Consider the following 24,166-nt stretch of genomic DNA (forward strand, 5'->3'; position numbering starts at 1 on the left):
ACAGATTCAACACAAGCTTCATCATGACCGGTCGTGGCAAAGGAGGAAAGGGACTTGGAAAGGGAGGCGCCAAGCGCCACCGCAAGGTTCTCCGTGATAACATCCAGGGTATCACCAAGCCTGCCATCCGCCGTCTGGCACGACGTGGAGGAGTCAAGCGTATCTCTGGACTCATCTACGAAGAGACACGTGGAGTTCTCAAGGTCTTCCTCGAGAACGTTATCCGCGACGCTGTCACCTACACGGAACACGCCAAGAGGAAGACGGTCACTGCTATGGATGTCGTCTACGCCCTCAAACGCCAGGGCAGAACCCTCTACGGTTTCGGAGGTTAAATTAAGCCCAGGCAGGCAGGCAGGCAGGCAGACATGGGGAAACGCGTGCACGCGCGTGCTTCTCTTCTCCTCGTCCTCGGCCTCCTCTTATTATCTCCCACCAACGAACGGCTCCTTTAGGAGCCACATAACTTTACAAAAGAGATAGATAGACGATATAATTGCCTCACATTTACTACTATGCAGTTCATGGTTCACAATGAACCAACCATTTCAGTTACGTGCATATTTCATGGACCATCACAACCAGAGCGAAGGAAAGAAAAAAGATCCTACGCCTCTAGTAACGAGCTCCTTCTCCCTCCCATTTAGTTAAGTTACCATCTTACTCCTTGCGCTGTCTTCTTAGTTCACCGCTCACAAACAATCCCACAACTGTACAAGCCAATCAATCACCAATTGTGTAGTGGCGGTGGTGCAACAACACAACATTTCCACCAACCTGAATGAAGAAAGGAGAGAGTGGTAGTAGTAGTAGTACAATTTGGATGGAGCGCGTTTCAATGACTAGTATTTCTCTGCTGACAGTTGTGCGCTAGTCCAGTTCAGTTACGTGCATATTCCATGGCCAACTATCACAACGAGGGCAAAGTGCCTACGCCTCTATAGAGTACGTGCTCCTCTCCCTCCGATTTAGTTAGTTAGGCTCTTGGTCATTACGCTGTCTTCTTAATTCACGGCTCACAATTCCATAACTGTACAATCCAATCCAACCAATCGCAAATTGTGTAGTGGTGGTGCAAGAACACACTTCCACGAACATGGATTTCGTTAAGGAAGAAAAAAGGGGGTTGGTGGAGCGCGTTTCAATGACCACTATTTAGCTGCTAGTTCAGTTACGTGCATATTTCATGGCCAACTACCGCTGTACCATCCAATCAATCGCTAATTGTGTAGTAGTGGTGGTGGTGCAAGAACACATTTCCACGAGCGTTAATTAAGAAGGGAGAAGAAAGTGGTAGTAGTATCACAATTTTGATGGAGCGCGTTTCAATGACCAGTATTTAGCTAGCTGCTAGCCCAGTTCAGTTACGTGCATATTTCTTTTCATGGCCAACTACCGCTCACAATCCCATACCTGTGCAATCCAATCGATCGCCAATTGTGTAGTGGTGGTGAAAGAACACATTTCCACGAGCGTCAAGAAAGGAGAGAGAGAAGAAAGTGGTGGTAGTATCACAAATTTGATGGAGCGCGTTTCAATGACCAGTATTTAGCTAGCTGCTAGCCCAGTTCAGTTACGTGCATATTTCATGGCCAACTACCGCCCACAATCCCATACCTGTGCAATCCAATCGATCATCAACTGTGTAGTGGTGGCGAAAGAACACATTTCCACGAGCGTCAAGAAAGGAGAGAGAGAGAGAAGAAAGTGGTGGTAGTATCACAATTTTGATGGAGCGCGTTTCAATGACCAGTATTTTGCTAGCCCAGTTCAGTTACGCGCATATTTCATGGCTCACAACTGTACAATCCAATCAATCGCCAATTGTATAGTGGCGGAGGTGCAAGAACACATTTCCATGAACGTTAAGAAAGTGGTAGTAGTAGTATCACAATTTTGATGCATGCGTACATACGAGTATACACATACATGTGTACGCGCTTGCACGCAAACACATATATACATGCACATACATATATGCATACTTTCAATGACCAGTATTTAGCTAGCTAGCTGCTAGTCCGGTTCAGTTACGTGCATATTTCATGGCCAACTACAAAACACAATCCCATAACTGTACAACCCAATCAATCACCAATTGTGTGCAAAAACACATTTCCACGAACGTTAAGAAAGGAGAGAGAGAGAGAGAGAGAAGAAAGTGGTGCTAGTAGTAGTATCACAATTTTGATGGAGCGCGTTTCAATGACCAGAATTTATCAAGCTAGCTGCTAGTCCAGTTCAGTTACGTGCATATTTCATGGCCAACTACCACAACGAGGGCCAAGGCAAAGTGCCTACACCTCTAGTACGACATCCTTCTCCCTCCCACCCTCTCCCTCTGATTCAGTTGTTGGCCTGCTAGTCATTATGCTGTGTACTTAATTCACCGCTCGCATTTCCACGATTGCACAATCAATCGTCCAATGTGTGGTGGTGCAAGTACACACTTTCATGAGCATGGACTTTGCTAAAGAAGAAGTAAAAAGGTGGTAGTAGTAGCACCATTACAATCTTAATGGAGAGCCTTTCAAATACAGTACTTGTATGTACCTGCTGATACTTGTGCGCTAGTCCACTTCAATACTACCTACCTATCTAGCATTCCATCATCAAAATAATAGAAAATACCCATTGCTGCATCTTACGCTCAACTACAAAGGCGACCACATTGTGTCTAAAGACAAATAGATCAAAATGATGAGGCCAAATGTTGACTTCCTACTCATAGCACCCCTTAACCTTTCTCTTTTCAAATTGCCCCATATCTACAATGACATCTTCATTTCCATTCGCAACCGACTTGGATACCATTGTTACATTGGGTACTTGCTCATGTTATGCCCATGCCTCGCGAGTCAGGTTTCCATTTCATTGTATGCAACTGTACCTAATAGAGCGCCTTCAACCAAGTACTCACCTTTATTCTTTATGAAATGAAAAATATAATTATAGAACCGGGTTGGGTACTCGGTAACTGACAGACAGACACCGCGGATATTGCTCTGTCACCACATCAGCCATTTCTTGTGCAACATTTGCGGGCAGTACGGTATGGCATCAACACACCCGCCAATAACACCTTCCTGTCTTACGGAAATGGCATCCATATTCTAAAATGTACTAGATTATTAGTAATGATCTGCCATACTGTAAATGTCTCATTCCTTTCTTTACTGCGCTTGGACTCAAGCGTGATCCTGCAAAACGGCCAATCTTCATAGATAGCTCAACACCAAGTCACAAAGCAGTCTTGCTACCCAATGGAAATAAATATCCGTCTTTGCCTCTCCTCTTCCACACTCCGTACGCAAGAAAGAAAGGGAGGAAATAGGATAATGTCAAACAACTTCTTGACACAATAAATGAGGCAGGCTCAATTCAAGTGCCAACTTTCTGGTCATTGCAAGATGCCTGCTTAGCTTGCGACGAGGATACACAAAATATTCATCTTTCCTTTCCTTATGGGACAACTCAGCTAAAGATGACCATTACAAGAGAGTTCATTGGCCGGCCGGACACCCACGAGTGGTACTGCAGCTAGGAATGATAAATATTCTCACACAGCCTCGAGTACATTCCAACAAAGTCTTAATACACCCACTTCATAATTAAACTAGGAGGAGTAAAACACTTTGCCAAGGCCTTAGGCCTTACATTTTCGAGGGCAAGAACCCTTTCATGTTTCCAAAGCTATCTGAAGCTAGGATCAGGTTTCTTGAACGCCAAGTAAACGCAGAAAGAGCCATAGCGAAGGTTGGAAAAAAAAAAAAAAAAACTGCTTTGTCTGCATGTAGTTCCTGCATTCCTATCAAATCAAATCGCAAGGATCCTAATTGTAAACGACTGCTACCAAAGCTTATTGAGAACTTCTTCAACAAACTACCTTGTCAAAGGATTACAAAGGCGGAGCACGCCGACACGAGACCTTTTGCTCCATATCTAGGTCGGGTGCGAAAAAAACAAAAAAAAAATCAATAATAAATGGCTAAAAATATATATATGATAATGTAAATAAAAAAAAATGCATAGGTATAGTTAGGTAATAAACAAACAGGTAAATTGTAATAAATTGACATATAACTGAGAATCAAACATATTGACATATAAATGAGAAATGTGTATACATTGTGACGAATGTGGATAGGAGGTAAGGGAACACGGGCTGAGGGAAATATTTTTATTCCTTACTAGTTTCCTCTGAAGAAGCCTTTCAGGCGAAACTAGTCAGGAATAAAAATATTTCCCTCAGCCCGTGTTCCCTTACCTCCTATCCACATATAAATGAGAATCAAACATATTGACATATAAATGAGAATCAAACATATTGACATATAAATGAGAATCTAGAATCAAACAGACAAATGATAACAAAACATATCAAATAAGTGATAATCATTACAGCATCTTCCTTAGGTGTTCATCTAAATGGTTCTTAAAACTTCCAACTGAACTACATTGCACTGCCTCTGCGGGAAGTTTATTCCATTCATTAACTACACGGTTGTCCAAGTTGTTTCTACCCACTTCCAAATTAAATCTATTTCCGGACAGTTAGAGACCATTGTTTCTTGTCTGACTCTCATTCAGTGTGGAAATTTTGCCAGTTCCCTTTAGAATCTTAAAGACCGGTTTCAAGTCGACGCTTTTTTAGGAATCGGTTTTGTGGTTCGCCCTTGTACTTTCTTCCAGTCTATCAATGTCTTTCATGACATACGGAAAAAGCATATTCCAAATGTGGACGAACTAATGATTGTTAATGGGTGATGAACTTTTGAAGTCAAAATATCGCGCAATCAGTCTTACAATCTTATTTGCTATCTCAGAGCCTGAAATACACTGCTTGGGTGATTTGAGGTCCTTACTGATAATTACGCCGAGACCTTTCTCACTATTCACTTTTGTTAACGAATTTCCAAATAACTCGTAACCGTACTTACTGTTATTTTCACCTATGTGCATTACCTTCCATTTACTTGTGTTCTATTTCTTTTCGGACCATTGCTGTAATCTATCTAAATCTTCTTGAATGTCTAATTTGTTTAAGTGACCATTTCCCGTCCCGTACAGTTTTGTATCATCAGCAAATTTGGAAACAATACATTTTAGTCCGTGGTCTATATCATTTATATATACTACTAGACAACCCGTGACCCGTTGGGTCGAATAAAATTCTAAATGATACCTTCTTAATAAGATGGTCAATAAAATCTTTATTAAGACAACGCTCTTATATTTACAACATTCTTTGTACAATTTGAATGATTTAAAACCACTTTAATATTTTCAATTTGTTTACCTCTACTCAGCCCAGCATATAATTGTCTATGCTGTACCATAATGCATCTTTCTTTCTGTCTACCAAAATATGCATTCATTCTGCTCTGGAAGTGTAGCTTCAGCCCATTGTTAACATGTCATATCACGATCTTTTTAAAGCAGGTTATTATTAGCTTAAGACTTACCAGTTTTGTGCGGTCCTCGTGCTCTCTCGAAGCAAAGTAAACTGGATACAGGCGTTCTCAAGAAATTAAATAGAGCCTCCTTAATTATGCTTCTGTTATGTCACGTCTCGTCACCCCACTCCCACTCATGATCATTATCGTTCAGGGAGGGAGTAGCGAGTAGCAACGTTTATCAACATAATCTTTATGATAGATATACTATGTCACTATCACCGTATAGTATAAATCACAGAAAATAAGTTTCTATATCAAATTGAGTACAATTTAGAGCTCTTACCCCTATTCAGTAGACGAAGGCAGTGACTGACTTGATTAGTTATAAGAAGTGAAATACAGAAGATTGTGACGCCATGTCGTCGTTGCTTGGAACACTACGCATCATGGTATCAGGCGAGTTTGTCTAAAACAATTTGGCTAACGTACAATTTCTCTAAAAGAAAAAAAAAAAAAAAAAAGTCTAAAACAATTGGTCAAAAATACAGTTTCTCTGGGAAAAAAAAAAAAAAAAAAAATGGACAACAAACAATAAGATTTTCCCAATTTTAGACACTTCTTTCTTTACTCAAATCTGAATCGTTTACATTACCTGACCCGTGTATTTCCACCACCACACCACACCCCCCCCCCTCCCACTTACCCGAGTTCCCATAGCTTTTAAAGGTGATCAATTTCTGATTTATGACTCGGGACCAGTTGAAAAGCGTATAATCATATTTGCAACACGTCGTCATTTGCAATCTTTATCACAAAGCAGTCATTGGTATGCCGATGGCACATTTAAAACTGTCCCTCTCCTGTTTCACCAGCTATATACCCTACATGGATTAAGAGAGAAACATTCGCTGCCCCTTGTGTTTGGATTATTACCGGACAAAACACAAGAAACATACATAACCTTTTTACAACAGATAAGGAACATTGAACCTTTATGTGCACCATTATCGATAACAATCGATTTCGAGAGAGCAATGATGAAAGCGTTTTTGAAAGAATTCCCCCCCCCCCCCCCAAAAAAAAAAAAAAAAAAAAAAACAGTGCAAAATGGCTGCTTCTCCCACTTTAGCAAATGTGTTTTACGAGTAATTCAAAATCATGGATTAAAACAAAAATATGAAACAGATACCAGTTTTGCTTTACGGATGCGGATGCTACCAGCATTAGCATTTGTGCCAATAGCCACAGTGACAGATGCGTTTGAGTTATTGTGTGACAACAACACATTCCCGCATGAAGCACAAGAGGTCGTTGATTATTTTCAAGACACATGGATTGCAAGGCCTAACAGACGGAATAGTCGACGTCCACCTCTCTCTCTTTCGACATGATACGTGGAATATGTATTCTAGGGTGCTTGATGATTGACCTAAAACTAACAATTCCGTCCAAGGATGGCATCGTACATTTCAAACGCAAGCAGGTGCGCATCACCCCAATATATGGAGATTTATCAAATACTTGCAGAAAGAACAAAGTTTCAACGAGGTTCAGATTGAACACTATGTTGGTGGGGTAGAGCCAGAACCCACAAGGAAACGTTACCTAGGCACTGCAAAACGCATAAAAAGGCTTGTTCAGGCTTTCGATCCAAATAATATTATTGATTACGTCCAGGGGATTGCCCACAACCTTTCTTTCTAACTATGAAAGAAGTCTTTTTAGTAGATAGTATATTTTGATAAAGCTGTAATTGTGTTGATAAATCAAGAATGTCTTAATAAAGTTACATAGACACTTCGATCCAAATAATAGTATTGATTACATCCGGGGGGCTGGCCACAACCTTTCTTTTTAACTATAAAAGAACTCTTTTTAGTAGATGGTATATTTGAATAAAGCTGTAATTGTGTTGATAAATCTAATTTTTGTCTTAATAAAGTTTTATTGTCAATAAATTTTGAATGAAAACCAATGTGTACTTTATTAATACATTATAAATTAGATCTACCAATTTCTCAGTCTCTTTTCCTTACACAAACTGTATTTTAGACAAATTGTTTATAGATGAATTGTAATTTAGACAAATTGTTTACAGATGAATTGTACTTTAGACAAATTGATTTACACAAATTGTACTTTAGACAAATTGTTTTGGACAAACTCGCCTCGTCATATCTCCTCTTCTGATTGGCTGGTCCTCAGTCGTGACGACATATCTCTTCTGCTGCTGCTGCTGCTGCTTGGCTGGTCCTCAGTCGTGACGTCATATCACCTCTTCTGCTGCTTGGCTGGTCCTCAGTCGTGACGTCATATCTCTTCTTCTGATTGGCTGGGTGACGGTTTCAAGCAAGCAAGCAAGCAAGCAAGCAAGCAAGCAAGCAAGCAAGCAAGCAAGATGACAAAAACATGATCAGAATTTTATAAGTATATAGATGAATAGAAGTGGCCCGAGAACGGAACAACCCTGAGGAACTCCACTTGTAACATTTTTCCATCTAGAACCTTTTCAATTTAAAACAACTCTCTCTTTTCCATCATTCAGCCAATTACTAGTCCAACTCAATAGGATACCACTTATTCCGTGTGAAGCTAATTTAGTAAGTAGTCTCTCGTGGGGGACGGTATCAAAAGCTTTTCCAAAGTCTACATATATTAAGTCTATATATATATTGTTTCTTTTGTACTAATTCCAGATAACTGTGTTGTACAATTCCAGTAAGTTAGCTACGCAAGAACGCTTCCGTCTCAAATCATGCTGGCTATCATTTATAAAACGGTTACTTTCTAAATGATGTTCGATAGCATCTCTGATGATAGTTTCCATTATTCTTCCTACTATTCAAGTCAAACTTATAGGCCTATAGTTATTTGGTTTCTTTTTGTCACCTTCTTTCAATATGGGAGTAACGTTAGCTAGCTAGCTTCCATTCTCCGGATAGGATGGAAAATATTTGAAAATCATTTCTATTGCAACAACAATCTCATTTTTCATTTCATTTAAGATTCTTGGATGCCAACCGCCAGCCCATTGTTTTTTTTTACTTTGAGTTTCTCTATACACCTTTTAATTTTTTCTTTTGTTATACTTACCGTAGCCAGTAAGTTTACCCTAGGTTTCACTTATGGAGGTGCTTCGTTTACGAATACCGAGCTAAAATAATTGTTTAAAGTATTACACATTCCTTCATTTCAATGCTCAAGTTGACCGTCAGCAGATAATAGTGTACCAATGTGATTTCTAGCAACCTTTTTATCTCTAAAGTAACTATACAATTCCTTGGGATTCTCTTTGGATTTATCAGCAATATTCATTTCGTATTGTCGTTTTCTCTTTTTTAAATCTCTCTGTATTGATACATAACTTTCATAGTCATTGCATGCACCCGAACACTTATATTTCTTATAAGCCTGTCTCTTTTTAGCAATACTTTTGTTCACTTTCTTTGTCGAGCCACTTTGGGCGAGCCTGATATGGGGGACGTCTGTCCTTAATTAAAAGGAATGTAAGTATGAATCATCTTAGTCAGCGTATTTTCAAACATTTCCCACATCTGATCTACAGGTCTTTCGCTTAATTTGGCCTCCCAGTCTGTGAGCTGAAGCTCCTGACGTAGTCCTATCAACTGAGCTTTACTCAAATCGGGTATTTTAGAAACACAATATCCATTCTCAAAATATCAAAATGGTTAACAGGTATCCCCCCGACCCGGCTTCACGTCACAACAGATTGGGGGGTAGTGTTATTCATTTACTCCTTCCCTAGTCCCTCTTCCTTTGTAACAGGCCCCTTTTTAAATATAGCATCCACCTCCCACTTCTACTACCGAAGAGGGTTGATTGCAGTTAGCAGTCCAAGTACATAGGCTCGAGTATTCGGCTCCTATTTTTTTTTTTTGTCTTTTCCGACTGTGGTGTTACCTGTCATTTACACATGTGTTACTACTTTTCTCCGGCATTTGTTGTTGAACAATTTCTATGTGTGTGTGTGTGTGTGTGTGCGTGGGCATTTCTGATGCCAAAGAAAAGTGCCCGTTCAAGTTCCTCACAAAATGTTACTTGACCATATTTCTCATAACTAACTAATGTCTAGCGCCAAATAACATGCACCCATTCCATTTCCCTTCCTTGAGACACACAGCATCGTTCACCAGTTACTCTTCGTCTTTCTTATCTCTTACAGAGTGCATACGTCTACACACAACGCAGCTTACCCACGATAGCTATGCTATCCCCTATATATATATAAAACAAGATGGAGGCAGAACGAGCATGACAAAATTAATGCACAAACAGCTTGTTATTAACGACAGCCAGCCGCCAAAAAAAAAAAAAAAAAAAAAAATAGAATGCACACACCATCAGTTAAGGTTAGTCCCCGCACTCAAACACACTTGTGAATAAAGTAGGAGATTTTTTTTTTTTTTTTTCCTTGACTTGCTATCATTTTCAACATCAATCTCACAGCCACTTGGCATTATATTCTCTCTCCTTTTCCCAGTTGTGGGTCTTTTAATCATGCCACACTTCTCCAAGTGACACAATACTCTCTCTAGAACCTACGGTCACTTCTGTTATTTCTTCTTCATATACTACAGCCTTGTCAAGTCATACGTTTCCTATTTGCATTGGCCTCATTAGTGTACCTGTCACCACTTCCCTTGTACTTTCTGCCACTGTACCCAAAACCCTCATTCCACAAGTCTTCTATACATATATGGATTTTTCCTTTCTATTTCCTCATGTCATGTTCAGAGTGCAGTTGGTTAGTTAGTTCATGGTGCAGGGCATTTCCTCCTCACCCTTCCCTGATAAGAACAGATAAAACACAGTACAAGTCAATTCATATTCAAACAAGAGAGAAAATGCATAATAGAAGGAATGGATCTCCTGCTGTCAAGGTGTGTATAAGCAATGCCCCATTTCAAACTAGTTCTACGCAGAACACACTGCTTTCAAAACATACTACAGAACACAGCTTTCATGGCAGACGAATCACAAAGAAGGTAGACGTAACTGCAGCTTGATCAAATCTGCAAAGGTACATATGGGACTCCACGAGCACAGCAGACAAGAATAGTAGTAGTAATATCAGGATCAATGGATAGAATTGACATTTGTATTAGATACATCTCTCTCTCTTTCTGAATGACATGTGGCTCCAAAAGGAGCCGGGTTGCCCAACCAAGTGTAACAACTTCAAGGAAGAAGAAAAAGTTTACTTGGAGGAGGTGTACTTGGTGACGGCCTTGGTGCCCTCAGACACGGCGTGCTTGGCCAGTTCACCAGGGAGTAGAAGCCTGACAGCAGTCTGAATCTCCCTGCTAGTGATTGTCGAGCGCTTGTTGTAGTGGGCAAGGCGGGAAGCCTCGGCAGCAATGCGCTCGAAAATGTCGTTCACGAACGAATTCATAATCGACATAGCTTTGGAGGAGATCCCGGTGTCAGGGTGAACTTGCTTCAGCACCTTGTAGATGTAGATGCTGTAGGACTCCTTCCTCCTTCGCTTCTTCTTCTTGTCTCCCTTGGAGATGGACTTCTGGGCCTTACCGGCCTTCTTGGCGGCCTTTCCGGACGTCTTGGGCGGCATGTTGCTTCTATGGCAAATGTCAGTGTAGTGCCGGAACGCGTTGAAAATTTGCTTATAAATCAGACATAGTGGGCAGCAGTAGTTGGCAAGAGCGGTCGCAGGCGAACAAGAACCCAATCCCTGCGTTCTGAATGGTCAATAGCCTCCCTCCGCCAACCGCTCTGAGCCGCTACCTGATCCTATATATATCAAGCTTTTCCCCAGCGACGCTTATATCCTCAACAACTTGCTCACCGTGTAGGACGGTCGGTTACCCTCGCTCACAACACAACTCATCATGTCTGGCCGTGGCAAAGGCGGAAAGGTTAAGGGAAAGTCAAAGTCTCGCTCAAGCAGGGCTGGTCTTCAGTTCCCCGTCGGTAGGATTCACAGACTCCTCCGCAAGGGCAACTACGCCGAGCGCGTTGGTGCTGGTGCCCCTGTCTATCTGGCAGCAGTCATGGAATACTTGGCTGCCGAGGTCCTCGAGTTGGCCGGCAATGCTGCCCGCGACAACAAGAAGACCCGTATCATCCCTCGCCATCTCCAGCTTGCCATCCGCAACGACGAGGAACTCAACAAGCTCCTCTCTGGCGTTACCATTGCCCAGGGTGGTGTCCTGCCTAACATCCAGGCAGTTCTCCTGCCCAAGAAGACAGAGAAGAAGTAAAGGCCCAAGCGACATCTTTAAACTTCTTCTTCGTGTCTTCTAATAACCGGCTCCTCTTGGAGCCACAGTCCTTTACAAGAGAGATAATTTGGTTCTTACTGACTGTCCATTCTTTTATTTCTTATTTTTCATCCTCTTCTTCCTTGTCAATCGCATCGCGTCTTGCCATTAGGTTTCCTCGTATGTAGCATGCATTAGCTCACTTGAATCAATGTAACCATGCGCCTGTACAGATGCAAGCATACCTGCCAACATAGATACATTCTCGCACCATCGCACGTTGTTCCTGTACAAACACGTATGCATCATTACGCACGCACACACACACACACACACACACACACACACACACACACACACACACACACACACACACACACACACACACACACACACACACACACACACACCCGCCCGCACACACACACACACACCCGCCCGCACACACACACACACGCACACATACACACACACACACACACACACACACACACACACACACACACACACACACACACACGCACGCACACACACACACACACACACACACACACACACACACACACACACACACACACACATTCTTACGTGTGTACGTCTGATGCGGTTCGTTTCCACATCATGATAATAGATTATCGTCCCAATTGTAGGAAGGAATTATTTAAACTTCCATACTGTTTTAGGACTCATTTTTTAAATCGGCCGTCAGCCATCACATCAATAATACTCGACCAATATACAAATGCTCTGTAAAGCGTATGCAAATATAACTATATACAAATCCATTTAGTAATATAATAGTGATGCTCGTATCAGATGTAATGTTTACAATATACGTTAATGGTGGGAATTGGTATATATATATTAATGCAGATTAACAATATTATGCACAATCAAAGAATTTCACTTAGGGGGGACTACAGCAGTTCTGGCGTGTTGCGAACAACAATGCATACGTGGATACACACACACACACACACGCGCGTGTACGCTTAGGTACATACATGTGTACATACACATAGATATATGCATACTCACATAAATTGGGTGTATATTTTACTATGCACGCTTATATACGCATTAAGGGAGCCCCGGCCGCGAAAACTCGAAAAATTCTGGAAAATGAACGAATTTTAGGTAAACATTTCAAAAGGTTCTCCATGATGGTGGTAACACTCAAACAAAATATTAGAGCTCAGTTCCCTTTCTTTTCTTATATATAAAATAAAATAGATCAATTTTTGGAGACCTCTGGCAACCCCATTGCATGAAAAACTTTTGAAATGAGTCAAAATTTCGATAGCCATTTTTTTTTTTTTTTTTTTTACTGCAATTCATATCTATGGAGATATCTGGCAGCTTGTGTATGGAGGCATCTGGCAGCTTGTGTATGGAGGTATCTGGCAGCTTGATATGGAGGTATCTGGCAATTTGACTAAACCCACAGCACGATGCTAAAAGGAGAGACTTTAGTAACAGTCGAAGTGCGTAAACAGGAGAATATCATTTTCTCATGCTATTCATGCACGCGATCGTATATACTGTATATATATATATATATATATATATATATATATATATATATATATATTTTTTTTTTTTTTATTCTTCCAACAGATAAGCATTTCAAAAGATTCTCTATAATAGTGGTAGCACTTCGACCAAAAATTACATCTCAATTCCGTTTCTGTTCTTATATATAAAATAGAATAAATGAATTATTGGCGACACCTGGCAAGCATCTCACTCCTGCACGTCAAATAAATCTTTCATTTATTCTAGCAATAACCAATATTCATTATTCTACCAACAATAACTGTGGGAGGGGTGAAGAGAAATAGTAACTTTAACTTGGTAATAGAATAAAATAAAGGAAAATATAATTTAATGTCTTTAAATGTCCGTGCGGCATTTAAAGGGCGCTACTGAAAAGTTTGTTTTCTTTCCATTCATAAAAATTATAAGTCGCTCTTTTATATACCAATTTTCACTTTTTTTCATTTGTAGAGAATTGTAAGACGTAAATATCTGGAAGTCAAAATAAAGCAATTTCTTTGGCAGTATTTTTCTAGCTATTATTTTTCCTCAGAAATTTAATCTTTTTAACAATATGTACAAAAAAAAAAAAAAAAAATCATTGCTATTCTCGTACGAGGTAAATAAATAAAAAATCTACAAAAAAAAAAAAAAAAAAAAAGTTCAGATAGGGCCACTCTTCAAATGGACCTTAAGCAAAAAAAAATTGGTAAGACCTTTTCCACGATATTAGTTTTTGAAGTTACTGAACATTTTGCCCATTGACTATTAGATAATATGGTATTTTTAAGTGCAAGGAAGTGATACTACATGTATTTATAGGTAATCAGAAAAGGAAATGAGTAATAAATTTTGTTTGTCTGAAAAACTGATTCGGTCGTACCGCACAAGAGTATGGGTGTCCGGGGCCCCCTTATATCTATCTACAGCTACACATGTATATCTATCTACATCAACATGAATGCGCACATACATGTGTACGTACCTGCGTGCGCACATACATGTGTACGTACATGCGTGCGCACATACATGTGTACGTAATGCGTACGCACATACATGTGTACGTACATGCGTGCGTGCATACATGTGTACGTGCATACGAGTAAAAAAAAAAAAAAAAATAAACTGCCCGCCACCACACCACGCTCTGTAAAGCGTATCCAAATATAACTATATACAAATCCATTTAGTAATATAATAGTGATGCTCGTATCAGATGTAATGTTTACAATATACGTTAATGATGGGAATTGGTATATATATATTAATGCAGATTAACAATATTATGCACAATGAAAGAATTTTACTTAGGGGGGACTACAGCAGTTCTGGCGTGTTGCCAACAACAATGGATATGTGGAAACACACACATATCTATATGAATACACACACACAGACATATATATTACCCACGTGTACGCTCAGGTACATACATGTGTACATACACATAGATATATGCATACTCACATAAATTGGGTGTATATTTTACTATGCACGCTTATATACGCATTAACTCTATCTACAGCTACACATGCACGCATTAAACATATCTACAACTACACATGTATATCTATCTACATCAACATGTGTCCGCACATACACGTGTATGTGCATACGAGTATACACATACATGTGTACGTGCATACACATACATGTGCACGTGCATACACATACATGTGTACGTGCATACACATACATGTGTACGTGCATACACATACATGTGTACGTGCATACACATACATGTGTACGTGCATACACATACATGTGTACGTGCATACACATACATGTGTACGTGCATACGAGTATACACATACATGTGTACGTGCATACACATACATGTGTACGTGCATACACATACATGTGTACGTGCATACACATACATGTGTACGTGCATACGAGTATACACATACATGTGTACGTGCATACGAGTATACACATGCATGTGTACGTGCATACGAGTATACACATACATGTGTACGTGCATACACATACATGTGTACGTGCATACGAGTATACATGTGTACGTCCATACGAGTATACACATACATGTGTACGTACTTGCACGCACACACATAGATATATGCATACACGCATACCTTGGGTGTATATTTTACTATGCATGCTTATATACACATAAAATCTATCCATAGCTACACATGTTTATCTATCTACATCAACGAGTGCCACACGATATCACTCGTACAAGGATTTCGCCGCAGAGGGAGAGATACAAACAGACAAAAGTGTTAACTAGCCTAACATATATCCTATGCAGTTCAGAGAGAAAGTCTTAACTAGTCTAGGTAACTCAGGGTAAAAATAACTAGTCTAAGATATATCCTAAGCAAGGTCGTTTCTTCCCTAATAAGAATCAGCGAGCTCTCCTTACGAATCATGGATATATGTGTGTACGTACATGCATATCAACAAAAACGCTTTAACTAGTTCGTTCAAGGCATATCCTAGGTAATTGACATATAGAGTGAGAGAGAAAGTCTTAACTAGTGTAGGGAACTCAGAGACACACACACACACAAAAAAAAAAAAAAAAAAAAAAAAAAACACGCCCGCCACCACACCACGGAGACACACACACACACACACAAAAAAAAAAAAAAAAAAAAAAAAAAAAAAAAAAAAAATCGTAACTAGTCTAGAACTTATTTTTAGGCAAGGCCGGCGCATCCCTAATAAGAATCACCGTGCTCTCTTTTGTAATCAAAATTTGGCCCTAAAGAGGGCCTAGTGAGTTAGTTGGTCGGTCGGCATGAGAATGAAGGCAGGTAAGGGTGGTTTGGATTGGGTTGGGTGGAGGGAGGGTGTGTGGCGTGTTGCCTGCCTGCCTGCCTTCCTCTCTTTCCCTTTCCTTTCCTTTCCTTTCCCTGTGCTCTTCTGCTGCTGCCGACGACCCCCGCTGCGTACGTGCTCATGATCTAAGCACGCTCGCCACGGATCCTGCGAGCCAGCTGGATGTCCTTGGGCATGATGGTAACACGCTTAGCATGGATAGCGCACAGGTTGGTGTCCTCGAACAGACCGACCAGGTAAGCCTCTGAGGCTTCCTGCAGAGCCATCACGGCAGAGGACTGGAAGCGCAGGTCTGTCTTGAAGTCCTGGGCAATTTCACGCACCAGGCGCTGGAAGGGCAGCTTCCTGATCAGGAGCTCGGTGCTCTTCTGGTAGCGACGGATCTCACGGAGAGCCACGGTACCAGGGCGGTAACGATGGGGCTTCTTGACGCCTCCTGTGGCAGGAGCCGACTTGCGGGCGGCCTTGGTGGCTAGCTGCTTGCGAGGGGCCTTGCCTCCTGTCGACTTGCGAGCGGTCTGCTTCGTGCGCGCCATGGCTTGCTTTGCTTTGGTGCTGCAGTACAGTAAGTAATGTCGGCACTAGCCCAACTCTGCCCGCCACCACACCTCGGTCGTCTCGTAGCAGGCGCTCTCATTGGCTGAGAGGCGCGAGGGCCGTAGAGACGTCTGAGCCGCTAAAATGTTCACGTCCCGAGTGCTGCCTTTACCTTAAAGTGGACAAAATCACCTACAAGTCGACCACTTACACCAGCCATTACCAGTGGACCCCTTGGTCAGCACCGTTGGCCATGTCATGTAGGTGTCACATGCCGGTCATGGCACGACTCAAGGCGCCCACGAGGTCTCGACCCATGCGATGGCTACTTTCGGGTACGCACGGGACCCGCCGCCCGACGGCAACGAGAGAAAACGCCGAGTGACCGAGCCGTAGAGACGCGAGCGCCTCGTGCCTTCTGGACAGATTCAACACAAGCTTCATCATGACCGGTCGTGGCAAAGGAGGAAAGGGACTTGGAAAGGGAGGCGCCAAGCGCCACCGCAAGGTTCTCCGTGATAACATCCAGGGTATCACCAAGCCTGCCATCCGCCGTCTGGCACGACGTGGAGGAGTCAAGCGTATCTCTGGACTCATCTACGAAGAGACACGTGGAGTTCTCAAGGTCTTCCTCGAGAACGTTATCCGCGACGCTGTCACCTACACGGAACACGCCAAGAGGAAGACGGTCACTGCTATGGATGTCGTCTACGCCCTCAAACGCCAGGGCAGAACCCTCTACGGTTTCGGAGGTTAAATTAAGCCGGCAGGCAGGCAGGCAGGCAGACATGGGGAAACGCGTGCACGCGCGTGCTTCTCTTCTCCTCGTCCTCGGCCTCCTCTTATTATCTCCCACCAACGAACGGCTCCTTTAGGAGCCACATAACTTTACAAAAGAGATAGATAGACGATATAATTGCCTCACATTTACTACTATGCAGTTCATGGTTCACAATGAACCAACCATTTCAGTTACGTGCATATTTCATGGACCATCACAACCAGAGCGAAGGAAAGAAAAAAGATCCTACGCCTCTAGTAACGAGCTCCTTCTCCCTCCCATTTAGTTAAGTTACCATCTTACTCCTTGCGCTGTCTTCTTAGTTCACCGCTCACAAACAATCCCACAACTGTACAAGCCAATCAATCACCAATTGTGTAGTGGCGGTGGTGCAACAACACAACATTTCCACCAACCTGAATGAAGAAAGGAGAGAGTGGTAGTAGTAGTAGTAGTACAATTTGGATGGAGCGCGTTTCACTGACTAGTATTTCTCTGCTGACAGTTGTGCGCTAGTCCAGTTCAGTTACGTGCATATTCCATGGCCAACTATCACAACGAGGGCAAAGTGCCTACGCCTCTATAGAGTACGTGCTCCTCTCCCTCCGATTTAGTTAGTTAGGCTCTTGGTCATTACGCTGTCTTCTTAATTCACGGCTCACAATTCCATAACTGTACAATCCAATCCAACCAATCGCAAATTGTGTAGTGGGGTGGTGCAAGAACACACTTCCACGAACATGGATTTCGTTAAGGAAGAAAAAAGGGGGTTGGTGGAGCGCGTTTCAATGACCACTATTTAGCTGCTAGTTCAGTTACGTGCATATTTCATGGCCAACTACCGCTGTACCATCCAATCAATCGCTAATTGTGTAGTAGTGGTGGTGGTGCAAGAACACATTTCCACGAGCGTTAATTAAGAAGGGAGAAGAAAGTGGTAGTAGTATCACAATTTTGATGGAGCGCGTTTCAATGACCAGTATTTAGCTAGCTGCTAGCCCAGTTCAGTTACGTGCATATTTCTTTTCATGGCCAACTACCGCTCACAATCCCATACCTGTGCAATCCAATCGATCGCCAATTGTGTAGTGGTGGTGAAAGAACACATTTCCACGAGCGTCAAGAAAGTGGTGGTAGTATCACAAATTTGATGGAGCGCGTTTCAATGACCAGTATTTAGCTAGCTGCTAGCCCAGTTCAGTTACGTGCATATTTCATGGCCAACTACCGCCCACAATCCCATACCTGTGCAATCCAATCGATCATCAACTGTGTAGTGGTGGCGAAAGAACACATTTCCACGAGCGTCAAGAAAGGAGAGAGAGAGAAGAAAGTGGTGGTAGTATCACAATTTTGATGGAGCGCGTTTCAATGACCAGTATTTTGCTAGCCCAGTTCAGTTACGCGCATATTTCATGGCTCACAACTGTACAATCCAATCAATCGCCAATTGTATAGTGGCGGAGGTGCAAGAACACATTTCCATGAACGTTAAGAAAGTGGTAGTAGTAGTATCACAATTTTGATGCAGGCGTACATACGAGTATACACATACATGTGTACGCGCTTGCACGCAAACACATATATACATGCACATACATATATGCATACTTTCAATGACCAGTATTTAGCTAGCTAGCTGCTAGTCCGGTTCAGTTACGTGCATATTTCATGGCCAACTACAAAACACAATCCCATAACTGTACAACCCAATCAATCACCAATTGTGTGCAAAAACACATTTCCACGAACGTTAAGAAAGGAGAGAGAGAGAGAGAAGAAAGTGGTGCTAGTAGTAGTATCACAATTTTGATGGAGCGCGTTTCAATGACCAGAATTTATCAAGCTAGCTGCTAGTCCAGTTCAGTTACGTGCATATTTCATGGCCAACTACCACAACGAGGGCCAAGGCAAAGTGCCTACACCTCTAGTACGACATCCTTCTCCCTCCCACCCTCTCCCTCTGATTCAGTTGTTGGCCTGCTAGTCATTATGCTGTGTACTTAATTCACCGCTCGCATTTCCACGATTGCACAATCAATCGTCCAATGTGTGGTGGTGCAAGTACACACTTTCATGAGCATGGACTTTGCTAAAGAAGAAGTAAAAAGGTGGTAGTAGTAGCACCATTACAATCTTAATGGAGAGCCTTTCAAATACAGTACTTGTATGTACCTGCTGATACTTGTGCGCTAGTCCACTTCAATACTACCTACCTATCTAGCATTCCATCATCAAAATAATAGAAAATACCCATTGCTGCATCTTACGCTCAACTACAAAGGCGACCACATTGTGTCTAAAGACAAATAGATCAAAATGATGAGGCCAAATGTTGACTTCCTACTCATAGCACCCCTTAACCTTTCTCTTTTCAAATTGCCCCATATCTACAATGACATCTTCATTTCCATTCGCAACCGACTTGGATACCATTGTTACATTGGGTACTTGCTCATGTTATGCCCATGCCTCGCGAGTCAGGTTTCCATTTCATTGTATGCAACTGTACCTAATAGAGCGCCTTCAACCAAGTACTCACCTTTATTCTTTATGAAATGAAAAATATAATTATAGAACCGGGTTGGGTACTCGGTAACTGACAGACAGACACCGCGGATATTGCTCTGTCACCACATCAGCCATTTCTTGTGCAACATTTGCGGGCAGTACGGTATGGCATCAACACACCCGCCAATAACACCTTCCTGTCTTACGGAAATGGCATCCATATTCTAAAATGTACTAGATTATTAGTAATGATCTGCCATACTGTAAATGTCTCATTCCTTTCTTTACTGCGCTTGGACTCAAGCGTGATCCTGCAAAACGGCCAATCTTCATAGATAGCTCAACACCAAGTCACAAAGCAGTCTTGCTACCCAATGGAAATAAATATCCGTCTTTGCCTCTCCTCTTCCACACTCCGTACGCAAGAAAGAAAGGGAGGAAATAGGATAATGTCAAACAACTTCTTGACACAATAAATGAGGCAGGCTCAATTCAAGTGCCAACTTTCTGGTCATTGCAAGATGCCTGCTTAGCTTGCGACGAGGATACACAAAATATTCATCTTTCCTTTCCTTATGGGACAACTCAGCTAAAGATGACCATTACAAGAGAGTTCATTGGCCGGCCGGACACCCACGAGTGGTACTGCAGCTAGGAATGATAAATATTCTCACACAGCCTCGAGTACATTCCAACAAAGTCTTAATACACCCACTTCATAATTAAACTAGGAGGAGTAAAACACTTTGCCAAGGCCTTAGGCCTTACATTTTCGAGGGCAAGAACCCTTTCATGTTTCCAAAGCTATCTGAAGCTAGGATCAGGTTTCTTGAACGCCAAGTAAACGCTGAAAGAGCCATAGCGAAGGTTGGAGAGAGAGAGAAAAAAAAAAAAAGCCTGCTTTGTCTGCATGTAGTTCCTGCATTCCTATCAAATCGCAAGGATCCTAATTGTAAACGACTGCTACCAAAGCTTATTGAGAACTTCTTCAACAAACTACCTTGTCAAAGGATTACAAAGGCGGAGCACGCCGACACGAGACCTTTTGCTCCATATCTAGGTCGGGTGCGAAAAAAAAAAAAAAAAAATCAATAATAAATGGCTAAAAATATATATATGATAATGTAAATAAAAAAAAATGCATAGGTATAGTTAGGTAATAAACAAACAGGTAAATTGTAATAAATTGACATATAACTGAGAATCAAACATATTGACATATAAATGAGAAATGTGTATACATTGTGACGAATGTGGATAGGAGGTAAGGGAACACGGGCTGAGGGAAATATTTTTATTCCTGACTAGTTTCCTCTGAAGAAGCCTTTCAGGCGAAACTAGTCAGGAATAAAAATATTTCCCTCAGCCCGTGTTCCCTTACCTCCTATCCACATATAAATGAGAATCAAACATATTGACATATAAATGAGAATCAAACATATTGACATATAAATGAGAATCAAACATATTGACATATAAATGAGAATCAAACAGACAAATGATAACAAAACATATCAAATAAGTGATAATCATTACAGCATCTTCCTTAGGTGTTCATCTAAATGGTTCTTAAAACTTCCAACTGAACTACATTGCACTGCCTCTGCGGGAAGTTTATTCCATTCATTAACTACACGGTTGTCCAAGTTGTTTCTACCCACTTCCAAATTAAATCTATTTCCGGACAGTTAGAGACCATTGTTTCTTGTCTGACTCTCATTCAGTGTGGAAATTTTGCCAGTTCCCTTTAGAATCTTAAAGACCGGTTTCAAGTCGACGCTTTTTTAGGAATCGGTTTTGTGGTTCGCCCTTGTACTTTCTTCCAGTCTATCAATGTCTTTCATGACATACGGAAAAAGCATATTCCAAATGTGGACGAACTAATGATTGTTAATGGGTGATGAACTTTTGAAGTCAAAATATCGCGCAATCAGTCTTACAATCTTATTTGCTATCTCAGAGCCTGAAATACACTGCTTGGGTGATTTGAGGTCCTTACTGATAATTACGCCGAGACCTTTCTCACTATTCACTTTTGTTAACGAATTTCCAAATAACTCGTAACCGTACTTACTGTTATTTTCACCTATGTGCATTACCTTCCATTTACTTGTGTTCTATTTCTTTTCGGACCATTGCTGTAATCTATCTAAATCTTCTTGAATGTCTAATTTGTTTAAGTGACCATTTCCCGTCCCGTACAGTTTTGTATCATCAGCAAATTTGGAAACAATACATTTTAGTCCGTGGTCTATATCATTTATATATACTACTAGACAACCCGTGACCCGTTGGGTCGAATAAAATTCTAAATGATACCTTCTTAATAAGATGGTCAATAAAATCTTTATTAAGACAACGCTCTTATATTTACAACATTCTTTGTACAATTTGAATGATTTAAAACCACTTTAATATTTTCAATTTGTTTACCTCTACTCAGCCCAGCATATAATTGTCTATGCTGTACCATAATGCATCTTTCTTTCTGTCTACCAAAATATGCATTCATTCTGCTCTGGAAGTGTAGCTTCAGCCCATTGTTAACATGTCATATCACGATCTTTTTAAAGCAGGTTATTATTAGCTTAAGACTTACCAGTTTTGTGCGGTCCTCGTGCTCTCTCGAAGCAAAGTAAACTGGATACAGGCGTTCTCAAGAAATCAAATAGAGCCTCCTTAATTATGCTTCTGTTATGTCACGTCTCGTCACCCCACTCCCACTCATGATCATTATCGTTCAGGGAGGGAGTAGCGAGTAGCAACGTTTATCAACATAATCTTTATGATAGATATACTATGTCACTATCACCGTATAGTATAAATCACAGAAAATAAGTTTCTATATCAAATTGAGTACAATTTAGAGCTCTTACCCCTATTCAGTAGACGAAGGCAGTGACTGACTTGATTAGTTATAAGAAGTGAAATACAGAAGATTGTGACGCCATGTCGTCGTTGCTTGGAACACTACGCATCATGGTATCAGGCGAGTTTGTCTAAAACAATTTGGCTAACGTACAATTTCTCTAAAAGAAAAAAAAAAAAAAAAAGTCTAAAACAATTGGTCAAAAATACAGTTTCTCTGGGAAAAAAAAAAAAAAAATGGACAACAAACAATAAGATTTTCCCAATTTTAGACACTTCTTTCTTTACTCAAATCTGAATCGTTTACATTACCTGACCCGTGTATTTCCACCACCACACCCCCCCTCCCATCCACCTCCTCCCACTTACCCGAGTTCCCATAGCTTTTAAAGGTGATCAATTTCTGATTTATGACTCGGGACCAGTTGAAAAGCGTATAATCATATTTGCAACACGTCGTCATTTGCAATCTTTATCACAAAGCAGTCATTGGTATGCCGATGGCACATTTAAAACTGTCCCTCTCCTGTTTCACCAGCTATATACCCTACATGGATTAAGAGAGAAACATTCGCTGCCCCTTGTGTTTGGATTATTACCGGACAAAACACAAGAAACATACATAACCTTTTTACAACAGATAAGGAACATTGAACCTTTATGTGCACCATTATCGATAACAATCGATTTCGAGAGAGCAATGATGAAAGCGTTTTTTAAATAATTCCCCCCCCCCCCAAAAAAAAAAAAAAAAAAAAAAAACAGTGCAAAATGGCTGCTTCTCCCACTTTAGCAAATGTGTTTTACGAGTAATTCAAAATCATGGATTAAAACAAAAATATGAAACAGATACCAGTTTTGCTTTACGGATGCGGATGCTACCAGCATTAGCATTTGTGCCAATAGCCACAGTGACAGATGCGTTTGAGTTATTGTGTGACAACAACACATTCCCGCATGAAGCACAAGAGGTCGTTGATTATTTTCAAGACACATGGATTGCAAGGCCTAACAGACGGAATAGTCGACGTCCACCTCTCTCTCTTTCGACATGATACGTGGAATATGTATTCTAGGGTGCTTGATGATTGACCTAAAACTAACAATTCCGTCCAAGGATGGCATCGTACATTTCAAACGCAAGCAGGTGCGCATCACCCCAATATATGGAGATTTATCAAATACTTGCAGAAAGAACAAAGTTTCAACGAGGTTCAGATTGAACACTATGTTGGTGGGGTAGAGCCAGAACCCACAAGGAAACGTTACCTAGGCACTGCAAAACGCATAAAAAGGCTTGTTCAGGCTTTCGATCCAAATAATATTATTGATTACGTCCAGGGGATTGCCCACAACCTTTCTTTCTAACTATGAAAGAAGTCTTTTTAGTAGATAGTATATTTTGATAAAGCTGTAATTGTGTTGATAAATCAAGAATGTCTTAATAAAGTTACATAGACACTTCGATCCAAATAATAGTATTGATT

The 24,166-nt window shown here is 41.1% G+C and overlaps 5 protein-coding genes and 1 long non-coding RNA gene across 6 annotated transcripts in view; 4 read left to right on the top strand and 2 right to left on the bottom strand.

Moving 5' to 3' along the window:
• Positions 1–23: 23 nt before the first annotated feature.
• Positions 24–17,557, top strand: LOC143023393 (histone H4). Its single transcript, XM_076181914.1, has 2 exons — positions 24–354; positions 17,290–17,557. The coding sequence occupies exon 1, from the start codon at positions 24–26 to the stop codon at positions 333–335; it is 312 nt and encodes a 103-aa protein (XP_076038029.1). The 3' UTR covers positions 336–354; positions 17,290–17,557.
• On the bottom strand, positions 10,554–11,144 carry LOC143023462 (histone H2B). Its single transcript, XM_076181984.1, has one exon. The coding sequence runs from the start codon at positions 10,987–10,989 to the stop codon at positions 10,618–10,620; it is 372 nt and encodes a 123-aa protein (XP_076038099.1). The 5' UTR covers positions 10,990–11,144; the 3' UTR covers positions 10,554–10,617.
• Positions 11,156–11,946, top strand: LOC143023463 (histone H2A). The gene has a single exon (XM_076181985.1). It carries the CDS (start codon positions 11,267–11,269, stop codon positions 11,636–11,638), a length of 372 nt encoding a protein of 123 aa, XP_076038100.1. The 5' UTR covers positions 11,156–11,266; the 3' UTR covers positions 11,639–11,946.
• On the bottom strand, positions 15,226–16,532 carry LOC143023390 (histone H3). Its single transcript, XM_076181912.1, has one exon. The coding sequence runs from the start codon at positions 16,516–16,518 to the stop codon at positions 16,108–16,110; it is 411 nt and encodes a 136-aa protein (XP_076038027.1). The 5' UTR covers positions 16,519–16,532; the 3' UTR covers positions 15,226–16,107.
• LOC143023394 (histone H4) lies at positions 16,965–17,278 on the top strand. Its single transcript, XM_076181915.1, has one exon. The coding sequence runs from the start codon at positions 16,965–16,967 to the stop codon at positions 17,274–17,276; it is 312 nt and encodes a 103-aa protein (XP_076038030.1). The 3' UTR covers positions 17,277–17,278.
• A 517-nt stretch (positions 17,558–18,074) lies between the features above and the next one.
• LOC143023350 (uncharacterized) overlaps positions 18,075–24,166 on the top strand; it is a 140,446-nt gene continuing 134,354 nt past the window's right edge. The window contains exon 1 of the long non-coding RNA XR_012966177.1: positions 18,075–21,075. This is a non-coding gene — a long non-coding RNA (uncharacterized LOC143023350). The remainder of the gene's footprint in view (positions 21,076–24,166) is intronic.

This window comes from Oratosquilla oratoria, unplaced genomic scaffold, assembly GCF_046742065.1.
Source record: "Oratosquilla oratoria isolate Oo_2021 unplaced genomic scaffold, ASM4674206v1 SCAFFOLD47, whole genome shotgun sequence".
Taxonomy (NCBI): Eukaryota; Metazoa; Arthropoda; class Malacostraca; order Stomatopoda; family Squillidae; genus Oratosquilla; species Oratosquilla oratoria.